Source organism: Lonchura striata, chromosome 10 (assembly GCF_050655825.1).
Source record: "Lonchura striata isolate lonStrDom1 chromosome 10, ASM5065582v1, whole genome shotgun sequence".
Taxonomy (NCBI): Eukaryota; Metazoa; Chordata; class Aves; order Passeriformes; family Estrildidae; genus Lonchura; species Lonchura striata.
The window spans coordinates 8,599,584-8,622,189 of record NC_140712.1 but is presented as its reverse complement, the minus strand read 5'-3'; the positions used below and the strand labels follow the sequence as shown (position 1 = coordinate 8,622,189).

Genomic DNA, 22,606 nt, shown 5'->3' with positions numbered 1-22,606 from the left:
CCAAAGTCAGAGAGCAAAGCTCAGGTAGAGTCAACAGCATCTGCAGCTGCAGAGGATGCAGCTATGCCAAAGGCCATGTGAAAAACAAAGCAGAGACAGAAGGAGACATGGTAAAGTGGAATGGAACACTAGAGGCAAGCCCAGGACAAGCACTGGAAACCTATTAATCCCAAACATCCATCTTCATTTAAGCAAGAAATGGAATTCCTCTTTCGTGTCCTCTTGATCCAAGTGGTAAAGAAGGTCATTCATCACTCCAGCTAGAGGTCATGTACCAGCTCAAATTCAGCCAGCAACCCAAACTGCAAAGATGTGCATTTCAAAATAAAAATGACTGCTTCTTCAGACTATTTTGAAGAAACTATGAAGTTTCTTCATTGAGCCTAATTGCATATAAGGTGAGAAAATGAAATATCTGCTGTTTACAGTTCAAGCCAGAAAGTTTCCCAAAAACATGAGGAAGTACATAAGGGAATCAAGCAGAAGACTAGAGTCAGAAAGGTGTCTTCAGAACTGTTTTAAGCTCTTATTCATCTAAAAACAGGCACTAAGAGGCAGTACTCATACAACTGTCCCTAAATGTCAGAACACAAGAGGCAGAAAGTGCTGAGCTGTAGAAAGCTCTTTTGCAGTACCTTTGGACTCTGATGGTTTTCTTACAGTGTCAGTGACATGAGGCAAACCAAGAGCACTTGAGAAGTAAAAAACTTAAAATCTTAGCACAAATACTTGCATATAAAAATTTATTGTCTTTTTTTTTTTAAAATATGAACTTCATATACATACAAGCTGGACAGCTAATTTATTATTTGAGCAGAGCTTTCTAGAAAACAGGTGATAGCACAGAATTAAAGACTGTACCACATTTTTTCCCATGTAGCAAAGTGGATTAATAGCCATGTGCATACAACAACAATAAAATCATGTGTGCAATGTTCTCTACAAGTTCTGTGTTTGGCAGCTTACCTTCAAACGACTTAAACTTGCTAACTTTGGTGAGCTCATAGGTACAGATTAAGAGTGCGTTTATCCAATGCACCAGCCCTTAAGTGTAGAGTTTAAAAATCCAGGCCTGGTACACTGTATGGATCTGTAGAAAAATACTGTCATTTTAGTTCATCAAGTTTGTATCTACAGCTGTTATCCAGCACAAAACAGAAGTAAGAAACACAAAATATTCTTTCTGAGAACAGGAAATTACTTTTGACAGGGAAGGTCAAATTTTCATGAGTTTTTGCAAGGACACTGATTTTCTGATCTGACAGCCAAAGACTGACAGCAAAAGCTCCCAGTTCACTGATCACTGAACTCAAACCTGTTTGCTCGTCTAGTCCTGACTCAGTTACCTATGGATGTGCCTCCTATTAAGAATGAAACTTGTCTCAAGGAAGTTTATACCAGGCATACAGTTTGTGTTTAAATGTTGTGTCAAACTGAATGCTAACAGCCTTAAGGAAGACAAGCTGCAACAAAAACGTTGCATCAGACGTGAGCTTTAACTCACTGAGAAGGCATTCTTCCAGTGGAGCAACTATACACTAAAATATGGAGATCTAATTTCTTGGATTTAAGTTTTTGACAAACAATGCGAAACCCAGTGTGCTGTTCCTCCTGGAGAATTCTTTAGGCTCCAGTGACACAACCAAAGCCACAAAAAAGCACATGACAGGGGAATAATATTTTCAATTTTTAAAGTGCAGATTTACATTTGTCATTTACAATGTGACAAAATTTCAAAGTAAACATTTGCAGACAGCAATAGCCTTTTTCTTTCATATATAGTAATTATTACATTGCTTCAGTGCAGTATTTTCTAATACTAAACAATCAGAGATGAGATCATATTAGCTAAATTGTGTAGAGTAATTTAAGGAGAATAAAATAGAGTTCTTAATTTGTTTCAATCACTAACAGAAGTGCTTCATCTGAAAAAACACCACAACCACTACCACTGGTTTGTAAACCATATCCTTAGAGTGCAAATAAGATAACTACTTCATTTTAGAATCTCTGACATGAAAAGGGTAGAAAATAAAAATTCAGCGTGAAAACATTTTATCAAAAAATGTAATTTTTAAACTAAAATGCACATTTTAGAAACCCATTGTTTCCAAAAGATGCATAACTTCTAAAACTGAAGTGTTAATGGCTGCAAACTTTGAAAGAAGACCTCAGGTATTTTATTTTTACTCTTTGTCCAATGTTTCCATGTTGCTTCTAATCAATTTTAGGTACAAAATTGCATACCAAACGTCAAACCCAACAAATCCTGTCATTATCAAGACAGCATTTAAGGTTTCTTCAACTGCAAGGATGCTCTCTTCACCAGCTTCTCTTGTTTTCGTGTTGCCTGGGCTTCCTGAATGGCACAACAAACCCTCTGCAAAACAACACAGTGAAAGCAAAAAACAATTAAAGCAGGGAGCATTTTTCTTCCATAAGATGCTACTAAAACATAATTCAACAAACATGTAAACCCACACACACAGAGCCTGGTCTACGTTGGATACTTAGTTCCTGATTAATATGCACCATATTCAATGAACAGAAATCCACAAAAAGTAAATGTGTAGTGTTGCAGTTGAGAGCAGAAAAATCGATTTTTAATGTATAGATACCAGCATAAACATTAGCAAAGTGCAGTTAGGAAGTAACACGAAAAAGGTAATTAAACACAAAGAAGTCTCCTTGTAGTGTGACCTGTGTGTTCTGTGCAATGCTCCAGCTTTGGCCATGCCACTAAGATACAGAGAAACTAAAAGGATTTAAATTACTTCATGCCAAGTGTGATTTGGACAACATGCTGTAAGAGAAAGCTGAAGGAACATTTTCAGACCAGACACAGTGAAGAACTAAGATAGACTCTTCCAGTATATAAAGTGCCTCAAAATTATAGCAATTTTTTTCCTTCCCAGTCTAACCCATTATTTTAGGAGGCTCAATCAATTTAATAGCAGCAATTTGGCCCTGATTCTGATTCCATCTGCTGACTTGCCATTTACTGCAGCTACAATTTCAAGCACGCTTCCAAGATACTGTGGACCTAATTGATTTCACATTTGGTATGAGGGAGAATACCTCCTCTCTCACTTTAGTAACACACATGGTTTCCTAGGTAAATTTTTCTATTCTTGAAGTACCCTGGAATTTATCCAAATTGATGGATCACCTTAGGTAAGTTACCTACAAGATCCAACCATCCACAGAATGAAGGCTCACAAGAGACTCCAGCCTCCCTGGCACCAATAGGAACAAACATTTAGAGATAAATGGTAGAAAAATCATGTGTAGGGAGGGAGGAATCTAAGTAAGCCTTTGCATATAAGATCCACTTTTACTGTCTTAGGTCATCTTGAAATAATGAGGAGGTATGTGGAATCCTACAGACTATAGGGAATTTAATACAACCTAGTACTTTAGATATTGGAATTATTTTCCTTTAATGAGCTTTAACATACAAATGCTAAGACTATGTAGCTTCAACATTAAATTATTGTTGCATAAACTCTCTTGAATGCTTTTGACTATCTGGTCTCATCATTCTCTTGATAAAACACATTTTTCAACACTAAACAGTGGTAAATGCTCCTCAGACACAGCAGCTTATTCTCTAACAAGTCTCTGAACATTTTTTTTTACATGCTGAGTTTCAACAACTGTTAACAATATCATAAGAAAATAAGATTAAATTTTAAAAAGAATATACCCTTGCTGTAGCTTCATCCCAAAGCGGAACAGTCTTTACACATTCATGACCTGTACTGTCCTTTCTTTGGAACATCTTTTGATCCTGCTGCAGAGGGGAACAAAAATGTGCTTCAGATGACTCACAAAACAAGAATGCAGAATTCTCATACATAAATGGTCTGAATGCCAACTTCAGGTGAAATTTCAACATGGTCCAACCCAATTGTCATATTCTCAAGAAACTTTCAGTAAATCCTGTCACATTGTCCCTTAGCAGCAAGAACCATAAATAAGTTAAAAGCATGTACAGACCTCTAGTGAGTATTAAATAGAAGAAAATTTATATGCTATTCTTACCAAAACAGTAATTTTTACAATATTTGCTTCATAGGAGGGATAACGGGTGAATTCTTCAAATAAGTAATCCCACTCTGTTGTTAAATGGCCTAAGATTTCCACTTCTTTCACATATATCACTCTCCTGCTCAAGAAAAAAACAAGTTCATACTCAATTTCTCCCTGGGACTAGAACTCTGCTAGAAAAACTAAACAAAATTAAAGAATTTATTAAAGAAGGCATTTTCTATGTAGATTAAAAGTACCGACTCAGCCACAGTGGACACATATTTCCTTAATACATTCTGAGACAATCACTTGGTCTTTAAAAGCCATAGATTATCTAAGACATTATGAGCAGGCCAAGAACTGGGATAAAGAGAGAAGTGAACATTCAGCTAAGGCTGCAAACAACTAAACTGCCCAATTATCATCCATGGCCTTGGTCAGTGCCTTGAAATCTTGTTCATCTGCAGCCTAAATTCTGAAGAGTGCTGGTCATTATTAAAAACAAACACACTGTGAAGCCTCCATGATGGGTCTTATTATGGATGAGCCTCTCTCATACATTCAAGCAAGGTGCAAACTGGTGACCTGTGCAATGTGGAGATCATAATCCTTTTCATTATCTAAAGATCCTTAGAAAGTTTTGAGTCCTTAAAATCATGACTTCCAACATCTTGAATTCTAAAACTTGTAAGAGGAGTTAAATAATAATTTTCATGCTGATCGATTTATGACTTCATTTAGAATATTCCTTAATTATCAAGATCTTAAACATGTATTATCACACTGTTGGCTTGACTGCAAGCACATATAACAAGCTAATGTGAAAAATCAAAAACTAAGAGGAAAAAAAATACTATTTCCCTCCATTATGATGAGAGGGTCACTGATCCCAGAGTAAACCACCTTCCCAAATTCACATCCAGCTCTGACATCACAACTAAATTAAATTTTCCATTAAGAAAACAAAATATTTTTAAAAATCAAAACAAAAACAGAGAAGAAAAATAGATAGGCAGAGAATAGTAATCAGTTTAGACTTAGCCAGATGTCTAATCTCCAAGCTGAAATCATGTCAAGCCCTTAGAAAGCATTCAAAATTCAATACCTGTTGGTAACAATAAGGTTTGATCTTCTGCCTCTTGGAATTGCACAGTGGTATCGATATACCTCTTTTTCCAACTTTCTGATGTGCAACTTCTGAAACAGAAAATAATTTTGGGGCTGTATGAAAACAAACAAACAACCCCAACCAAAGCAAAAAGATAAAAAAAGAAAACCAAAATACAAAACAACTCAAATCAAATTGGTGTCTTAAATTCAAAAGCCTTCTGAAAAGTTACCTCATTGTTACTTCTTTAAAGAGAGGTTCTCACAGTGCTCTCAGTCCTGAAGCTGAGTCACTGAGAAGTCTGATCCATTCCACTCAAAGGTAGAACACTGACACTGCTGTATCAGAGTATTTCTTCAGCTTTGATTTCCTTTCTGTGCTAGTAATTGTTTAATAATGTTCATTCTGCTACAACCCATGCTGCAGGCTTCATTCAAGAGTGAAAACCCTGCAAAGGTCATGCATTTTTATAAGGCACATGACTCAGACCCTCAGAAAAAAACTAGAGATACAAATTCTCAATACACCTCAAAAATCAGGCTTCTGAAGCACTGAGCAGATATGACTGTTCAATACCCAAAATACAAAGGTGTATGAAAGTGCAGATTAAATTACTCATCATGTTTTGATTAGACAATCACAACTCGTGACAACCTAAACACAGAAAAAGTTTTGAAATAAAATATTGAAGGATAGGATCCTATGATACACCTAGGATTTTTTGGCAAATATTAATTGATTTTTTTTTCAGATCCCTATTCTGTATGTACTATTTGACAAAAGTATAATGTTTCCTAGAGCATGTCACCAGGATTACAATATTCCACCAAGAACACAGACCAGCACAGAAGACAGGCTCACAGTCATCCCCACACCAAGCTCCCAATAACACTGGATTAAAGGCAGCAGGACTCACAGAGTCACAGAGTGATACCTGAATGTATTTGTGGGAAGGAATACACATCAAAACATCATGCAGAAAAAGATAAAAGTATGAAATTAATAACATGTTACCAGTGGGAGCCCAGCCTCAAAGTGAGTGTGAGACTAAATCTGTGTCAACTACTGCTTTTCCTAATATGCAGTAAGTCTTTAAAAAAAACACTTATAAATAGTGTTTAATTAGCAAAAATTAGCAAGACAAGTATAGATGCATATTAGCTTTGTACCCTCCAAGTCGATACAAGCACCTTATTTATGATACAATCTGTTTTAAGGGAAAATGGGCAGCTCCTGTGTAGAAACATAGGCAAACATAAGGAGGAATGCCTGAATCCAATTGAAGAAGACCAGAATCTGGGCTTCAGATCAACCTTTAGCAAAAAAGTGCCTCAAAACTGGTTTGATATTCTTCAGAACAAAGTAGGATGACTTTCAGTTCATTTTACAGCTATTACAATGGAATCAAGCCTCTCTAACAGTAAATTCCTCAAGTTCTGACAAACTAGTAACAATAACCTAAAGAAAAACTAAGAATTCAGTATGTTTTTAGTTATTTCTTGTAAATAGCCATCTCTTTATTTCCTTAGATGGACCCAAAAAACCAATGAGATGACAATAGAGGCTCCACTTGACTCCACAGTTGTCAGTCTGTGATTAACAGGTTTAATTCTATGCAGTTTAAGTAACCAAAATTGAAAGATCAGCCTAGAGATAAGAATCAGTTAGAAGGTTAGACTTTTTTTATATTTGCATTTTATTTTCATATATTCAAAAGTTCAACAAGTATATTAAAGCATCATCATACATCACAACTGACTCCAAAAAATCCTTTAATCTTAAAATTGGATGAATATTCATGAGCTGAAATTAACAGCATAGTGTTTTCCTGCAGTTGCTCTCTAGTGATTTTGTGTTTTGAAATACATTTTAATCCAGAGCTTTTCAGTAAGCAAAATCACAGGGTCAACCAATATCTTCTATAAAAAATATCCCTTTCTGACCATCTTAAAAATTTCTGAAACTGTACAACGTACATGAAAGGAAAAAAAGATGCTAGAGACTGCTTATCTCAAAGCCTCTTGAAAACATTAGAACAAAAATGGCATGATATGACTAAAATGAAAATACAAACTCACATTTTATACCTGAACTTCAGCTGTTTCAAAAACAAGTAAAAAATTGAAGAAATAGAAAACCCACCACCACATAAAGACTGTAATTCAAAGGCTGCAATCCATATTCTGAGTCCTTTTGTTGAATATGAAGAAATTAGACATGCCACATATTTAAACAGATTTATTCATAAGCATGTTTCTCTAGACAAACTCAAAGCTTTGGAGAGAAAGCCTGTTTCTCAGAAACAATCCCAATAGTATTTTTAGATTTTACATGCAATATGTTACCAAAGTAAGAGTTCCCACTGAGGCCTAAAAGATGCAGTGTTTCTGAACTATTCTCAATACACCTGATAGATGCCAGCACAATGATGGTGGCATTATGTAAAAAGGGGGTTGCACTTGATGTAAATTACTCCATGACCTGCACAGTGTTAAAATTTAGACATCTTAATCAAAAGCTGTTGTTCTTATGAGTATACTAGAGCTTTTTGAAGAAGTTAACTCATTCTTATTTTACATGGAAATGAAAGAACCAATGCAAATTTACACAGCAGAAGAGTGAGTCAAGCAGAAATAGAATCTGCCGTTTCCAGCACAGTCTATGCTCTGCCACACAACACTGTCTCACCACCCTGCCTCAATTATTCATGAGGTGTTCTGCATTCTTTATAAAGCTCCAAGCTTTAACTGGGAAATGAAACAAAGTAATGCCACAGGCATTGAATAATGTATGAGTGACATCATGGCAGCCCCGAGGAGCTGGGCCAGCAGCAGCCCCAGCCGGGCACAGCCCCGCCTTGCCAAAGGCTCCCCGCACCTGCTCCAGCAAAGCTCAGCTCAAACACCCCTCAGACCACGACTGGAACTCTTGAGAAGTGATTCCTTGGAAAACAATTCTATTTGCCCTCTGAGTTCTGCAGGCACGCTGTGCATTTATGAGTAACAAAACCCACGTGTGCTGCCCAGCCTCGCCCATGAGCTGAGGTACAGCCTGCACCACGGCACATCTCACCCCCAGCTTTGGGATTCACTGAGCACATCCCTACACAGCCCACAGACATCAGATCCAGCACCTCCGGCACAGGGAACTACAGAAACAAGTTTACACAACTCAACTGATCTACTCCACCTGACTGTAGCTCTCAGTTTGCACCAAAACCTGTGGAATAAGCACCTTCTCTTTTATAATCTACACGTTTGCTCCCCTAAGACGAGCTCTAAAGCCTACATTTCACACAAATGTAATTAAGCAAAACATTTTTCCATCCAATCACTGGATGGTACTAAGGCATCTAATCATTAAGGTAACCTTACAAGGCTTCCACTCTTTATTTTAAAGGGACATGCATTAAATGTAGTTAAAGTGGATGAGAAGATGTGGGTTCTGGTTCAACTACTTGTAATATAGGATCAAAACTGGATCCAAAAATAAGCAGCACTTGTACCTATTTTGATAAAATTTGTAAATGCACATAGGACTGACTTTGACTCATTTTTTTCATTAAATATCCAATTTCATGTAAAGACACTGTCCTGTCTTGCTTTACATTGCTTGCTAACTTACATTAGAAAACAAAGCCTTCCCAACACTGACCTCTAGCATGAAAATCAACAACAGTTAATTAAACCTCTCCTTTATTCCATTAAGTGACTTGTTGAAAGAAACCAATTGTATTTAGTGAACTGAACAGAGGATCTATTCTTGGTTTGCATCTCATACCAATCTACACCTCTTACAAAAAATACAAACATGTATTTTTGTGGAGGAACTGATTAATATCAAATTTTCTGTCTTGATTGTGCCATCTTTGCCTTTTTGCTAGATGTAAAAAACATAGGAGAAAGCTCCCAAAAAACTCAAGAAGTAAAATTGGTCTGCTTAGTATATCACAATTTCTTTTAATCCTCTAAAAAATTCACTATATGTTCTTTTGGATAATTTTAAACTGACCATTACATTCTAAAAGGTATTACCAGCAAAGATGCTTCTGTTCAACATTTTTTCCCATATAATAGGCAAAAAATTTGCTCTGACAACAGCTAGTTAAGCTTAGCTTGCTAATTTCTAAGATGCTGTATTAATAATGAAATTTATGGCAATGCTTAGTATAGAAATACATATATACTTGTTTATATATGTTTGTGTAAATTCCTGTTAACAACTGAAACTTGATACTTTTTTTCTTAATGTTGAACAGCAAAGCCCCTGAAGATTCTGTGAATAAAAGCCAGAGTCAACTAACCTAGCTGTATGTTTTAACTGAGCAAATTCATAAAGAACCAGCAGTAGTAACTTGAAGGTGTAGTGGGTCAGTATATTTGTAGCTGTCAGGGCAATGGCATAATACAGAAATCACAAGTACACATTTTCTCAGCATTTCTATGAAAACTTGAAATTACAAGCATTTTCCCAAAAGTAACTTTCATTCTTTATCACTATTTTAAATTTTGCTCAAGATGTTGCTCTGCCCCTCTGTCCACAGCCCAACCTCTAGGAGAGCACCAATAAATAAATAAACTCAGGATCTAACCTACTATGATTCTTTTTTCCAAGTGCCTTTTGTTGCCATTCATAACGAGCTAAGCATCCTCAGAAAAATAAACAGGAAACAAACCCTCCCTGTCTCTCCCATCTAATCTTACTGAAGATGGTTATTCAAGTTTGTTTTCTGAGTCTGGACAACATGAAAAACTGTTCTATTCAACTGCTACACAGAAAATATAGAGAAGAGAGGAGAGGACATGGTAAATGCAATCATGCCCTTTATCTAAATACTTAAGGCAGATTAAAAACCATGACAGAAACAGACAAGAAATATGGAAAATGTTTACTCCATCATTCCAGTTCTTGCTGCATGCCAGGAGAGAAGGAGAAAGAAAAGAAATGTTAGAAACAGTACAGGGAATAGCAAGAAGCAAATATCCAAGTTTTGATCTAAAAATGTTAATGAAGTCAGTTATTTTACTCCAACTTTTTAGCAACAGAATAAACATTTAAAAGTAAATATTAAGAACACAAAACCTAAAGTACAAATTAACCACATTCTGACTATCAAGAACTTGAAAACTCATGTTGTTCATCTTCCATATGTTAGGCACATGCACATGAGAAAGCAGGCTAAATGTTCACACAGTGCCTGTAGCTATGACAGATTGCTATTATGAACAACATAAGGAAAAACCAAGCAGCAGTATTATGAAAATTCATGCAATTTTTTAAATTGCTGATATGACCAAATAATTCAAGGTCTATTGCTTAGTTGCTTAGTTTCTAAACTAACCTTAGCTTTGTTATAAAGACAAAAATCTGGAACTATCAAAATTGGTGGGGGGGGGGTTCACATATTTAAATCTTAATCCTTACATTTTTTCATCCTACTACCAGCTTCCAGAGTATGAGAAGTAACTACAGAACATAAAATGGAGAAGACCATAGAATAGTAATGCTGCAAGTTTCCATTTTGCATTCAGCTTACTCCAAGCACTGGGCCCTTCCTGTTATCCAGGCTTGCTTTATGAAATATACTGGGGTAAATTTTTACTTCAGATAATGACTGCTAGAGATTGATTGCAATTTAATCCTTTATGGAACCCTGCAGGTTAGAGAATTTTAACTGTGTTTACAATGCAAAACATACCTCAAATAGATCATACCCCTCAGCTTCCACCCTGTTGTAGGGCCGGATGATGCCATCCTCACGGATGAGGCGTGGGGGACGGAGATTTGACACTTCTTCAGTTGATTCTGCCACCCTGCCATAGACAGTGCAACATCATTCTGGTGAGCTTAATACAAGCCTGAGTTTCACCAATATATCTTTAGAATACATCACTTGCCACACATCCCACTTACACATCCTGGGTCCCCAGCACATGTAAATAGTAAAGACACACTGCTAACGATGAATCAGAAGTAGCACTAGTCAATTAAACAGCTACAGACCAAGCTCCAGAAGTTTATTCCCAAATGCAGATAACTTAATAATGATTCTCAAGTTTATTAACACACTATCCAAAGGTCCCATTAAAACACAAGGAGCCCCTGATGTGCACTGCTAACTAAATTTCAGACTGGGAGGTTTTACTCTGAAAATTTCAGTGGTCTATTTTTCACAGTAAATTTAACTGACATTTCTCCTCAGGGGAAGAAGCAAAACGAAAAAATGGATTAGGTATTGTGTACCTGAACTACCACACTGCAGCATGTTCTCCAAAGCAGCAATTTCCTTGTCATGACAGGCTACTGGACATTTCTCAACCTCACATATCATTCTGCTTTTTGTATTTAACAAATAGTTGTGTGGCACTACTGGAGCACTCTACCACCTGGTATCCAACATAGGGTGAGTACTTCCAAACTTCCTCTTGCACTGTACCTTTGAATTCCCTGGAAGGTACTGCTTGCCATATCTACAATGCCTCCCGTCGGGCGGGCTACCACTCCTACAAGCCCCTTTCCAATTCCTTTAAAGAATCCAGCTGCACCTTCTTTTTTAGCCCCTTGAAAAGAATAGAAACAGAAAAATAAACGTTTTCATGACCTGCTTAACCACAGATTTTAAATCATTATTGCTACACAGGAGTTGTTTTGTATTTGAAACAGCGCACAGCCACTGATTGCATAGAGTCCTATTGTACACACAGCTGTCTGTGCAAAGTCACCCACTGCTTCCTGGTCTGCTCAGACACATCACTGTTCACTTAATACCTTACCAGCCTCTGAAGGGCCCAGAACTGAGATGTTATCAAGATTCTCCTTCTCACACTTTCAGTCAGGCCAAAAGGTGAGCTTCTTATAGGTTGATAGTCATTACAAAATATTCTGAAGACACTAAGATGAACAAGTATGATAGAAGTTAACTATTTCTATCTCAAAATTGCATGGTTCTGGTGATATATAACTCTGGGAGAACCAAAGGAGAGTTCAGAAAGCAGGTATAGTCACCCACCCAAGAGACAAGGACTACATATCCAAGTACCATGCAAAAGCTGTAAAATACCACACAGTTACAGCTGACTCCCAACATTTAAATCACTGGCACTTGAAGAATAATGAGAGGCATTTTATCCTGGATATTTTCCATCATCTATCATTTTCATGAAGTAACAGGAACAAATACTGACTTCAGGCATAAAACCAAATTTGCTAAGATTTCTCTGACTTTTGGAGTCCCAAATAACTTTTTCAGCTGGTGATTTTTGCTTTCTTGTTTTTACTATCTTTATTCTAGCTTCAGACAATAAATTGGGTACTACAGCAGGCCTAACAAAATACATCACAGAGACAACCCATTCTTAACTCATACAAATTTTTAAAAGGTGGTAAAGCCAGCAACAGATATAAAGATATTTGAAGAAATCATCATGTAAATTCACATTTGAATAAGAAATATAAAAATCTTGCTATGCTTTAGCATTACAATACTTGGTTTGCTATTTCTTAACATTACAAAATAAATTATCAAGTATTGAGAAACCACTTAAGCAGTGCAGTGCAGCCTTTGTGCTTACCTTCTACTGGTTTAGTGATGATGCCTGTCACACCTCCAACAACACCCTAAAACAAAGATAATTTAGTTTCCAATGAGAAACTGAAATGTTCTCAGTCCAACTGGGCAATCTGTTCTCTCACATCTTTATTTTAATATTTTATAATATAAAATTAAGTATCAGAAACACTGTCTGGCTAAGGGTTTTGGCTTTTTTTTTTTCTTTTACTTTGTATTTTTAAGAAAACTGTAACTGAGGCAAAGACTTGAATAACAGAATTGACTGCAAGGTCAAGTAAAGGCATGTCTCAGCACATGTCACAGTTGAGATGGCCACAATACACACAGTACCATCACACAATATAAGTGGGCCCAAACAGATTAACACCATACCACATCAGAAGCTTGCAAGCATCTGCTCCTCTTGTTTAGCCCAACCTTTTACACCCCTCATGTTGATACATTGCACCTGTGTGCCCTCTGTTCCCTTTGGTGGTTGGGCAGTGCCCCTGGGCACTCCATGGCTCAGTGCTGCTCACCTGCTTCTCACAGCTGTGCCCATTCCCAATTCCACAAACTGTACATACAAGGGCCCAGTTACCTTAATTACCTAACACATTTGTTGAATATAAGTAACTATTTATTTATTTATACAGTTCACAGGAGAAATTGGTGTTATTTACCGTTCCAGATCCTAACTTCAATTCCTCAGGTTACCAGAAACACGACCTCAAACACCACAGCTGATGCACTACACTGAGTCTCCTATAAACCCACTGCCTGTTTGTCTCTTCTGCTTAATTAACTGACAAAAAAATATATCAAACTTCCTGCAGGTAATTGTCAAGCAAGTTGGCACATGAAACACTCATCTCCAAATCCATACCCGTAACAGGCCTTTTCCTCCTTTGGCCAGGCTCTCCCCAAAGTCTTTTGGCTGCCGACCCATTTCCTCTCTCCTTTTCTGCTGAAATTCTTCATCCAGAGTAATGGCAGCCAAGCCTTTGCCAACAGTACCAGTGATCCTGGACACCATCCCTGCTGCCCCACCTGAGGGAACAGGGCTGATAGTTACAGAAGTTACTGTGCTTTCACAGCTTAAGAGCAGACAACACACAGGAAGCCAACAAGTTCATAGCAATTTCCCTTCATATTCAGTTTAGATGTGATGAATTCACACAGAGCTACATGTTATCCATGAGAAGACTCCAGAATCTGGTCTGATATCCACACATACAGCAAGAGGGAACACTTACACCACTTTACTCCATGTTACATAGCATAATGGATGAAACAGTGTTTTCTCTAATTACTGTCGAGACACAGCTAAATAAAAATCTCAAGTAATTGTAACAGAACACTTCTCAGGCTTCCCCAGACATTTTAGGACCATTAAAATTATGCTTCTCATTTATCCAGAGCATGTTACTAATTTAGTTATATATGCAATGTTTCTCACATTGGTTGCTCAGTCTACAACAGATATTTAGATGGTCTCAGGTAAATAACGTGTGAATGATCTGTATCAGAAACACTGGCAACAGTATGACAACCTTAAATACTCACTAGAAAAATACTGTGGGAATTCACCAAAAAAGAACACATACCCACTGTGTGCCCAAGAAGACTTCTAACACCAATTACAAAGCCTTCAGCAAATTCTTCAGGTCCTTGAACTGCACCCTAAAAATGAAATTTATTAGGAATAGCAGAAAACTACACCATGATGCATCTGTTTCAAGAAAAACTAGCAATTTCTTTACATTGATGCAAGTAAGGCCACTTGAGTAAGTTATTTCTTTGAAATTCACATTAAAAAATTAAAACAGGCTGCCTGCCTGTTCAGGGTGTGGAGTACAGTGACAACAAACTATAACCTTAGCAGTACATTCAATCAGCCTTTTATAACAACACAGTTAAAGAATCAGGAACTCATACCTGGAAGGGCTCATAAAAGAAAGCTTCAACTCCCTCAGACAGACCTCTGATCAAACCAAATGGATTTCCAAGAACATCTAATCCAAGTACAAGAACATACATCTGTTTCAGGAACTAAATTATGAGAGAGAAGAAAAAAGGCAAACAACAAAAGCAGTGTTATGAGCTGTTGTAACACACATCAGAACATCAGCCTGGTTCATTTTTTAGGTATTACCCAAGTAAGGTATTAGAGTGCCCAACTAAGTAGTTGGTGGAGAAAAGTAAGATTGTCTTTAAGACATATACTCAAAATCTTCCACAAAGAGTAAATAAGCTTACTTGTTCACTGTAATGTCTAATAACTCTCATCCTCAGTTGATCTCTCTTGTAGAACTGGTATTTAATTTCAAAGAAAGCAAGTCTGAAAGACAAGTAATCATACCTTAGTTAAAAATACTCTTCCTCATTCAAATACTTCTCTGCTTTCCTTCAGAGAATCCCGAAGACTATTGTTTTAAAAAGGATCCCAAACCCCATCTTCTCTCCATTCATCCCTTTCCCCTAAGACTGTATAAATTTACACTAGTCAGTCAGCAAAGTTTACCATGGATCCAATTATTAAGTGTACAGCAGTCAAAGTATTAAACAAAAAAACCCAAACAACCCCAACTGATTGTGTTGGCTTACTTGAAAATAACATCATCCACATCTGTTAGAGTAGCTCCAATACTTTTCAACAGCAAATTCAGAGAATGGATGGCTATCATTTCTTCCCCTTTGTCTGATGCTTCTCCACCAGAAGCCAGAGACAAACTCAAATGCAACTGTCAAGGCAGAATTAGTAAAACAAGACGAGTCAAGACCAAAGAAAACCCAAACCAGAGCAGACAGGTTGTGTGGTGCACATGTAAACAAATCAGTGATGAAAGCTGAGGAAAGCTATAATTTTATCTACTGATGGTTTTTCTTCCCTTGTGCAAAAAAAAAATCTAACTGCTTCAAGAGAGAAATGAAGATAATCCCATTACAGTGTATTTTAATACAATTTATGATACATTACTTTATCCAATATTTTATCTGGCTTTCAGCATTATTATACCCATTGATTCTCCTCACTTAGTTATGGTTAAAGGTCTGTTTGTATTCATGGACAACAGAGGAAGTTTTCCAACAAAATATTAAATTCTAAAGAATGTAAAATCCCCACTAGAGGCATATTTACTGTAATGAATTAATTGGATGATTTATTAACCAATAATCTCTCTATTGCATACCTTAATTGGTGAAATATGGAAATGTTCAAAGAAGCTGAGCATTGACATGTCTGTTAGGGAAGACTCCATTAGCTCAGTGTTAAGTGCATCCACATCTTGCTGAATTAATTTAGACTGGTTTCAATATTAAAAAAAAAAAAAAAGAAGTTAAACTTATGCATATATGTAATACAATTAATCATATTATATCTAAATGTGTTTTTATATATAAAAATAAACAGTAGAAAGAACAATCATAGTTAAATACAGTTGACTAACTTAAATATGAGTATATTAATGAATCCAGGAATAGCAAAAAAAACCCTCAAAAAATTCATAACAGACAAAACATTTCTGAGTGGTTTTTCTATTTTATATTATATTGATATTCACTTAAATTCCTCAGTCACTCATGGTCCCATTCCATCAAAACTCTGTTTCTCTCATATATTACCCTTTGTCTTTCAGCTTCTGGGTCTGTAGACGGAGTGAAAAGTTCACTAAGTGCTCCTAAAAATCCTTGATCAACTTTCAGTGCCATTTCCTGGATAAGAACCATGAAGTACCTAAAATGGGAAAGAAAGTGTACACCTAAATATGACATGCTTAGCCTACACAAGTGGAGTCTTGCTGTGCAATGTCACATTAATGTCACACATTAAGATTTACAATCCACAATATCAACTCTCAATTTATAGTTACAAGTGCTTTCTGGCCAGCATTGCACAGCAGACACACAACTCTGATACTGTAGTACAAGAAGGAAATAATTCTGATTACTAAAGAATTTGCATAACAGTCCCTTCATGTGAGCTGTCCTTATTTTCTAAAAATAAGTTATTTTTTTAAAAGGAATAAGTTCTTTAATTTAAAACACATTACATCTCTAAAACGAAATTACAATTCACTGTTACACTCACTTGAATTGCAGGACTTGGCTGTATTCATTGAATCTAGTGATGATGCTGATGTCAATGAAGGGTTTTGGCTCTAAGGAGAAAAAAAACACTTAAAAATAAATTACCAAGCTCCTACTCCCAAGGCTGAATAAATCTGGTATTACTATAGACTTTCTCTTACCTGAATCCAAAGCAATGGACTTGGGAGGGGCTACAGGGTGAAATACAACGGGAAACATCGATCCTGGTAATTGATTATCAACCTAAAAAATTATTGCATAATTACAGGAATATTTTAGTGACATGATAAACACAGTTCCCATTTCAGAAGGCTTGAGTAACTTGTTTATAAATTGTGCTCAAGAGGAACACCCTACACTAAAGGTGAAGGAGGAAAGAACAAAGGGATTACTCAGACATCATTGTGGAATGCAACTCATTCAGTTATAAAAGGTAAGATGGTTGCAAGTGCTGCACAAGGGATGCTTAGAGAGGTTCACACCCACAAAGACTCATTTACAAAGTCTACAGCTGATTGCATATATCGACTGTATAGTGAAAACCACCTTCAGGTAAAAGTAAAAACAACATGAAAGATAAAAGAAAAGAGCAAACTTCCCCACCAGCTGGTCAGAAAAAGCACCAGGGTCCTCAGTGAAGGACAGCAAATGGAGATGAAGATGGCAGTGATGATGACTCAACATTATTTCCCTCTAGCACTGAACACTTCTTGCTAAAGTGCTCTAATGGCAAGTTTAGCAACACTATTAGTACTGACAGGACTATGCTGATCTGCTGCAAGTGCTGCACATTAATTCAGTGTTAATATTACATGTAGATACATTACTGCATTTATTTAAATGCCTGTTCTCTACTTCCCATTAGGCAGGCAGTTTTTGTACTAAAGGTCTCTAAACCCCTAGATATACTCTGTAGAATAACGTTACACTTCTGTGTAAAAACTACAGCAAACATGTTGAAAAAGGTTGAGGTCTGTTTTAAAACACCAAAACACAGTTCTTTAGAAATAAACTCTCCATCATAGCACCCTACTTTACATTAGCACACAGTTTTGTGAAATTCCACTTCAGAATGCTGGGATGACAATTCTGCAATACTTTTCCATCACAGCACCCCCACTACTCTGATGTAGTGAGCAAAGCACCACATGCATAAGATCTGGAGATACTTCTTCACATAAACGAATTAAAAAATGAATTAAATCAAAGCCTTCATGTGTCTGTTTAGTTTCAAAACCAGAGGAAGGCTGGTACCTGCAGCCAGTACAACTGGGCCCGTAAGCTCCTTTGGTGAGGTGACTGCTTGAATTCAACCTGAATTCCTGACAGGAAGTTACGGCGGATGCTGCATCTGACTGGGAGACGCATTTCCATTGGAGACTTGCTAAAATTCACCTGCAAATATTAGAAAGCAGAGCCAAGATACAGTTTAATTTGGGAAACAATAAAATGGGACATTACTAGTTAACAGATTAACAAATCAACCCTGTGGTTTTCCTTATTATCAGAACACAAGGCTACTGAGTTTCTCCATCTAATTAACTGCATGGAAAGTAGTGAAAATCACCAGTTGGTCTGACAAGGACATTACACTGCAGCTTTAGCTGTCCCAGGCAGGAAACACTGTGCCATCTAAGTAGCTATTTCTTCATGAGTGATATATTACACTGGCATAATTAAAAATGTCAGTGTAATATATAAGATATTTAATATAAGATATTTATATGCAGCTGACTACTTTCCCAACTGATGTCTTCCACTGAACCTGAAATTTTTTAAGTTATGAAAAGCAGAAGCATAAAGCTCTCCTTCATTAAGAGTGAAATGCAATGACCTACAGATAAAAGATTTGATACCATGTATCATAAATGCACTACTGCAATGGTCAAAACTCAAGTATTCAAAGAGCTTCATATTGCAAATGAAAGGATGATACAGGAAACAGGTCTGACCTATGGTACTGTAAAATGGTTGTATTGGGCTTAGCCATTTGAATACACTCTTTATTATGGAATACAGGTATGTGTAATTCACGTCTGAACAAGCTCAGGTAAGTGGATTAATTTCCAGAGTCCTTGAACACTGCAGGTTCCTTTATCATATCAAGTAATGGGAACTGCACCTTATTAAGGAGCTAAAACCAAAATTTCTGCAAAGAATTTAGGGTATATACTGCAAATATAGGTTCACAACTAACACAGACACCAAGCAATCTTTTCTACAACACAAAAGAAAAATCCTTCGAAATTCTTTCTCCATAATATAACCCTGGATAATACCTCAGTACTGCCTCAGTATCATCACAAGACAAAAACATTCTGCTGTATAAAATATGTAACTATGTAAATAAAAATCTTGCCTCCTGTTTCTGTTTCTCTTCACGCAGCATATCTCCCAACTTAGCAAACCAGAAATCTGTTTTAACTGTTGTACTTGTTCGGCAAGCATTTAAACACTAAAGCTCAATACATACCTCAGTATTGCTGTCCAGTTTATGCCAACCAGGACCTTGAAAAGCACTCTTGGAGAGATACTTTTGGTATGCTTGTTCCAATTGGTTTATTTGCTTTTGATTAAATGGTTTCCACTTTTGCCTTGGTTTCCGTTCCCAAACAACATCGGAACTGCAAGACAAACAACAAAGTTAACAATTTTAGAGTACTTATGCCTTTCTTATGCATGCAAACCACATAAAATATATTTTTCTAATTTCTCAGGCTCAAAAAACCCTATTATGTCTTTTTCTAATCTAAGTTTAAAAAAAAAGGCAGCTAAATCCTACTGGTTCTAATTCCACAATAGGAGTAAATGCAAAACTTAATTTTAATTAAAAATGCTTCACTTGATTTAACTTGAAACATATCCCCTTCAACTCTATTGTTAAATTTATAATATAATACACTGCCAAATTTTGATTATTCAAAGGAATATTTGCATTTCCATGGGCAGTACCTTGTAATGCCTATGTAAGAGATTTCTTTTTTATTTTCATTGTTAACTAGAGAAAGTCCAAGACTATGGATTGACAGGTTTATTTCTTGATCAGGTTGCTCCAGCTCCTCTGCTTGTCGTGCTTTAGAAACCAGTGCCACATCATCTGTGAAAAGCAGCACTCGCTGGCGTCCATCCAGGAAAGACACCCAGTGAATTTGAATATTTGCATTATAAGGGAACTGGCCACAGTCATCCTGTATCAGGGGGGAAAAAAAAGCATATTACATGAGTAAAGCCTTGATGTTGCTCCATGTTTATAAGCAAGTTTACAGACAAACACAAACCAGAACTCAGTATTTTTCCTATTTGTTCAGTTTACTGCATTGTCCTGACTTGGCTGCACCTTATACCCTAATACTGGAAAGAAATTTTTCTCCCCCTTTTGTAAACTAAACATTGCAGCAATATAGGAAAGAAAAGGCTTCAGAGCAAAGGAAAAGGCTTTCAATCTTAGTAATAGTAGTAGCAAGCAATAAATCATATACCATGAAACAGTAAAACCAATAAGGTCTCTGCTCTTCAAAAGCAGATACTCCTTATTTTTAATTTGCAAGCCAAAACTGAGATAATTAAAGCCCTTTTCTCAAAAGCCCCAAATAATCATGAATGTAACCATAATTATATGGTAAGGAAATTAGTTTTAAACTAAAACCATTTTTAAATGTGAAAAATTTGACCCAAGGAAGTGCTTATACAGTAAAGCACCCTATAACTGGTTCTGTCTGAGTTCAGATGCATAAAATTAAACCAGTTTCCAGTCCAACTGATACTTAAGTTTGCTTTCCTGTCCTTTCTTCTGGCTAGCAATATTTTTCGATTTTGTTAACTCTGTGCTACTCAACAGAAAAACCAAACCATGTCTAAAGAATTCATTTTAGTGTAAGGTGCAAGTGGGCAGCTAATTAAAGGCAGACACACTGGACTAGCAAAACATCTAAAACCTTGCTTCTTGACAGTAGCTCTAAGTCTCCTTTAGGGTGAGAGAGAGACAAAGTTACTGAAAAAGCTTCCTCCCAGAGAGTTTTCATTTTGGAATAGTCCTAATTTCGTTCAGCATTTGCTCCTTCCCTTATGACATTTACCTTAAGTAGGTCATGTTCACCAAAACATTGAGAGTAGCCCCAAGTCAGTTTTCTTGGTTTGGTTGGATCTGTCCAGGCAAAGAGGCATACTTGCCTTGGTTTCAACTCCATTTCCTCTTGTAGTCCACTGCAGGTTAAAATAAAAGGAGAAAATAATAGCATTCACTGGTTAAAAGCACTGATGGAAGTGCTGCAAGCAAACCCCAGTAATAACTACTCCACCTCTTCAGCAGTGAAGCATGAAGGACCTAAGCTATTCACCCCAGACAAGTCCAGCTGCAGGTACATCAGCTCTTCATACACATGTGACATCTTATCTTAACCAGGATATTCCCTGTTAAACAAGCAATGGTGAATTGTTTCTTTCACATACCTCTGTTTATATCTGAGGGAGTCCCAGGGAGTGTGGTTTACAATCAGAGCTGGGGCAGCTCCCTCATGGTAATCCGTGAAGCTTATCACAGTAGAATGCTCTGAGACATTCACATCTACCAGCAAGCCCCCATTCTGGAGAGGAAGTTAGACAAAGCCCAACATTTGCTCTATGCATTAATACAAGTTAGAACTATGATAAACTTTATAGCCAAAGACTACTGAACATGGTACCTTTATAAACACATTCTCTAATGCTAGGCTAGGGTGAATTCCAAAATGGTAATATTCTTCATTTGAATCAAATTAATTTAACCATGAACTGTGTGTCTTCAACATATAATAGCTTATCAAGAAATCCTAAACCAGAATGTATTATTTGTTAACTATTTAAACAAACTGAAGGCACCCAAAATATACCCTCTGCAAAAAGCCCAGATGTCAGAGATGCAGTATACCATTGTAACTTAATAGCAAAGAGCTGTTCAGTTTCCTGTAAGCTTGTCACAAGTAAATCAACTTGCCTACACAGCTATGAAAATATTAACACCACCACAAACTTGATTCATAACTTTTTTAATGCAACAGAAGTGAAGGAAGTGCAGTGTACCCATAACTTAAGGCACAAGGTTTTGATCTTGATGATTTCACTGAGTCAAGCTACCATAGGAATAAAATGTAGAATTAACAACACACTACACAAAGTCAGTCTCACCAATTCTTCTAGTTTCAGCAGAGTACCATTATCCTGGGCTTTAAACAGGAATGGTCTGGATGAGCTTTCATAGCCAACTACTCTTACACAAAGTTCACCAGATGAGTTTTCAGGCCAAAACGGAAGACACTGTAAGACAAGAAATACACGACTTTAACATTTCATATATGTTCAATATGGTAACCCAGCAGTAAAACAAACAGGTTTGTGTGACTGAGACTATTTCACTATGCCTTAGTTCTTAGCCAAGTGTCTCCTGATGAACACAGCCACATGTACTAACTTACCTAAACTGAAGGACTTGATTAATGTATGAGCACATGCAACCTGTACTGTTCAAGTTCTCCTGGATGTGAAATATCCATGTCATGCCACCAGAGGAGACAGCTTCCACAACAGAACTGCCCTTCCCTTAAGTGACAACTTAACACCAGTTTTTTGTCTACAATGATATCAAAAGGAAAAAACATGAAGCATTACCTCTGAAGCTGAAATATAATTCCATTTATTAGTTGGAAGAGAACCATTAGGACCAATTTCTCCAACTTCAAGTTCCAGAGAAGATTTATTTGCTATAGTGTAGAACGGAGTGAAGGTAACTATCCTGGTAAGGTTGAAACTACTCATTCTGATGCTAACTCCAACCTGTTGAACACAGAGAA

General features: G+C 36.8%; 1 protein-coding gene across 5 annotated transcripts in view; it reads right to left on the bottom strand.

Annotated features, from left to right (window-relative positions):
* Positions 1–729: 729 nt before the first annotated feature.
* The window catches only part of VPS13C (vacuolar protein sorting 13 homolog C), a 74,103-nt gene continuing 52,226 nt past the window's right edge, over positions 730–22,606 (bottom strand). For 3 of the 5 annotated variants that reach the window (XM_021554234.4, XM_021554235.4, XM_085588172.1), the window contains 23 exons: positions 22,425–22,589; positions 21,945–22,073; positions 21,231–21,364; positions 20,858–20,984; positions 19,734–19,969; positions 19,255–19,405; positions 18,036–18,176; positions 16,943–17,024; positions 16,783–16,852; positions 16,317–16,428; positions 15,884–15,997; positions 15,297–15,433; positions 14,949–15,030; positions 14,628–14,741; positions 14,297–14,372; positions 13,576–13,739; positions 12,712–12,757; positions 11,577–11,700; positions 10,839–10,953; positions 5,138–5,229; positions 4,045–4,168; positions 3,707–3,793; positions 730–2,380 (listed from right to left, as the gene is read on the bottom strand). In XM_021554234.4, the coding sequence (XP_021409909.1) occupies positions 2,291–2,380; positions 3,707–3,793; positions 4,045–4,168; positions 5,138–5,229; positions 10,839–10,953; positions 11,577–11,700; positions 12,712–12,757; positions 13,576–13,739; positions 14,297–14,372; positions 14,628–14,741; positions 14,949–15,030; positions 15,297–15,433; positions 15,884–15,997; positions 16,317–16,428; positions 16,783–16,852; positions 16,943–17,024; positions 18,036–18,176; positions 19,255–19,405; positions 19,734–19,969; positions 20,858–20,984; positions 21,231–21,364; positions 21,945–22,073; positions 22,425–22,589 (2,712 nt within the window). In that variant the 3' untranslated portion in view covers positions 730–2,290. Of the gene's footprint in view, positions 2,381–3,706; positions 3,794–4,044; positions 4,169–5,137; positions 5,230–5,372; positions 5,589–6,895; positions 10,052–10,838; positions 10,954–11,576; positions 11,701–12,711; positions 12,758–13,575; positions 13,740–14,296; positions 14,373–14,627; positions 14,742–14,948; positions 15,031–15,296; positions 15,434–15,883; positions 15,998–16,316; positions 16,429–16,782; positions 16,853–16,942; positions 17,025–18,035; positions 18,177–19,254; positions 19,406–19,733; positions 19,970–20,857; positions 20,985–21,230; positions 21,365–21,944; positions 22,074–22,424; positions 22,590–22,606 lie in introns of those variants that run through there. The other 2 variants (XR_014957477.1, XM_021554236.4) reach the window with 2 other exon arrangements.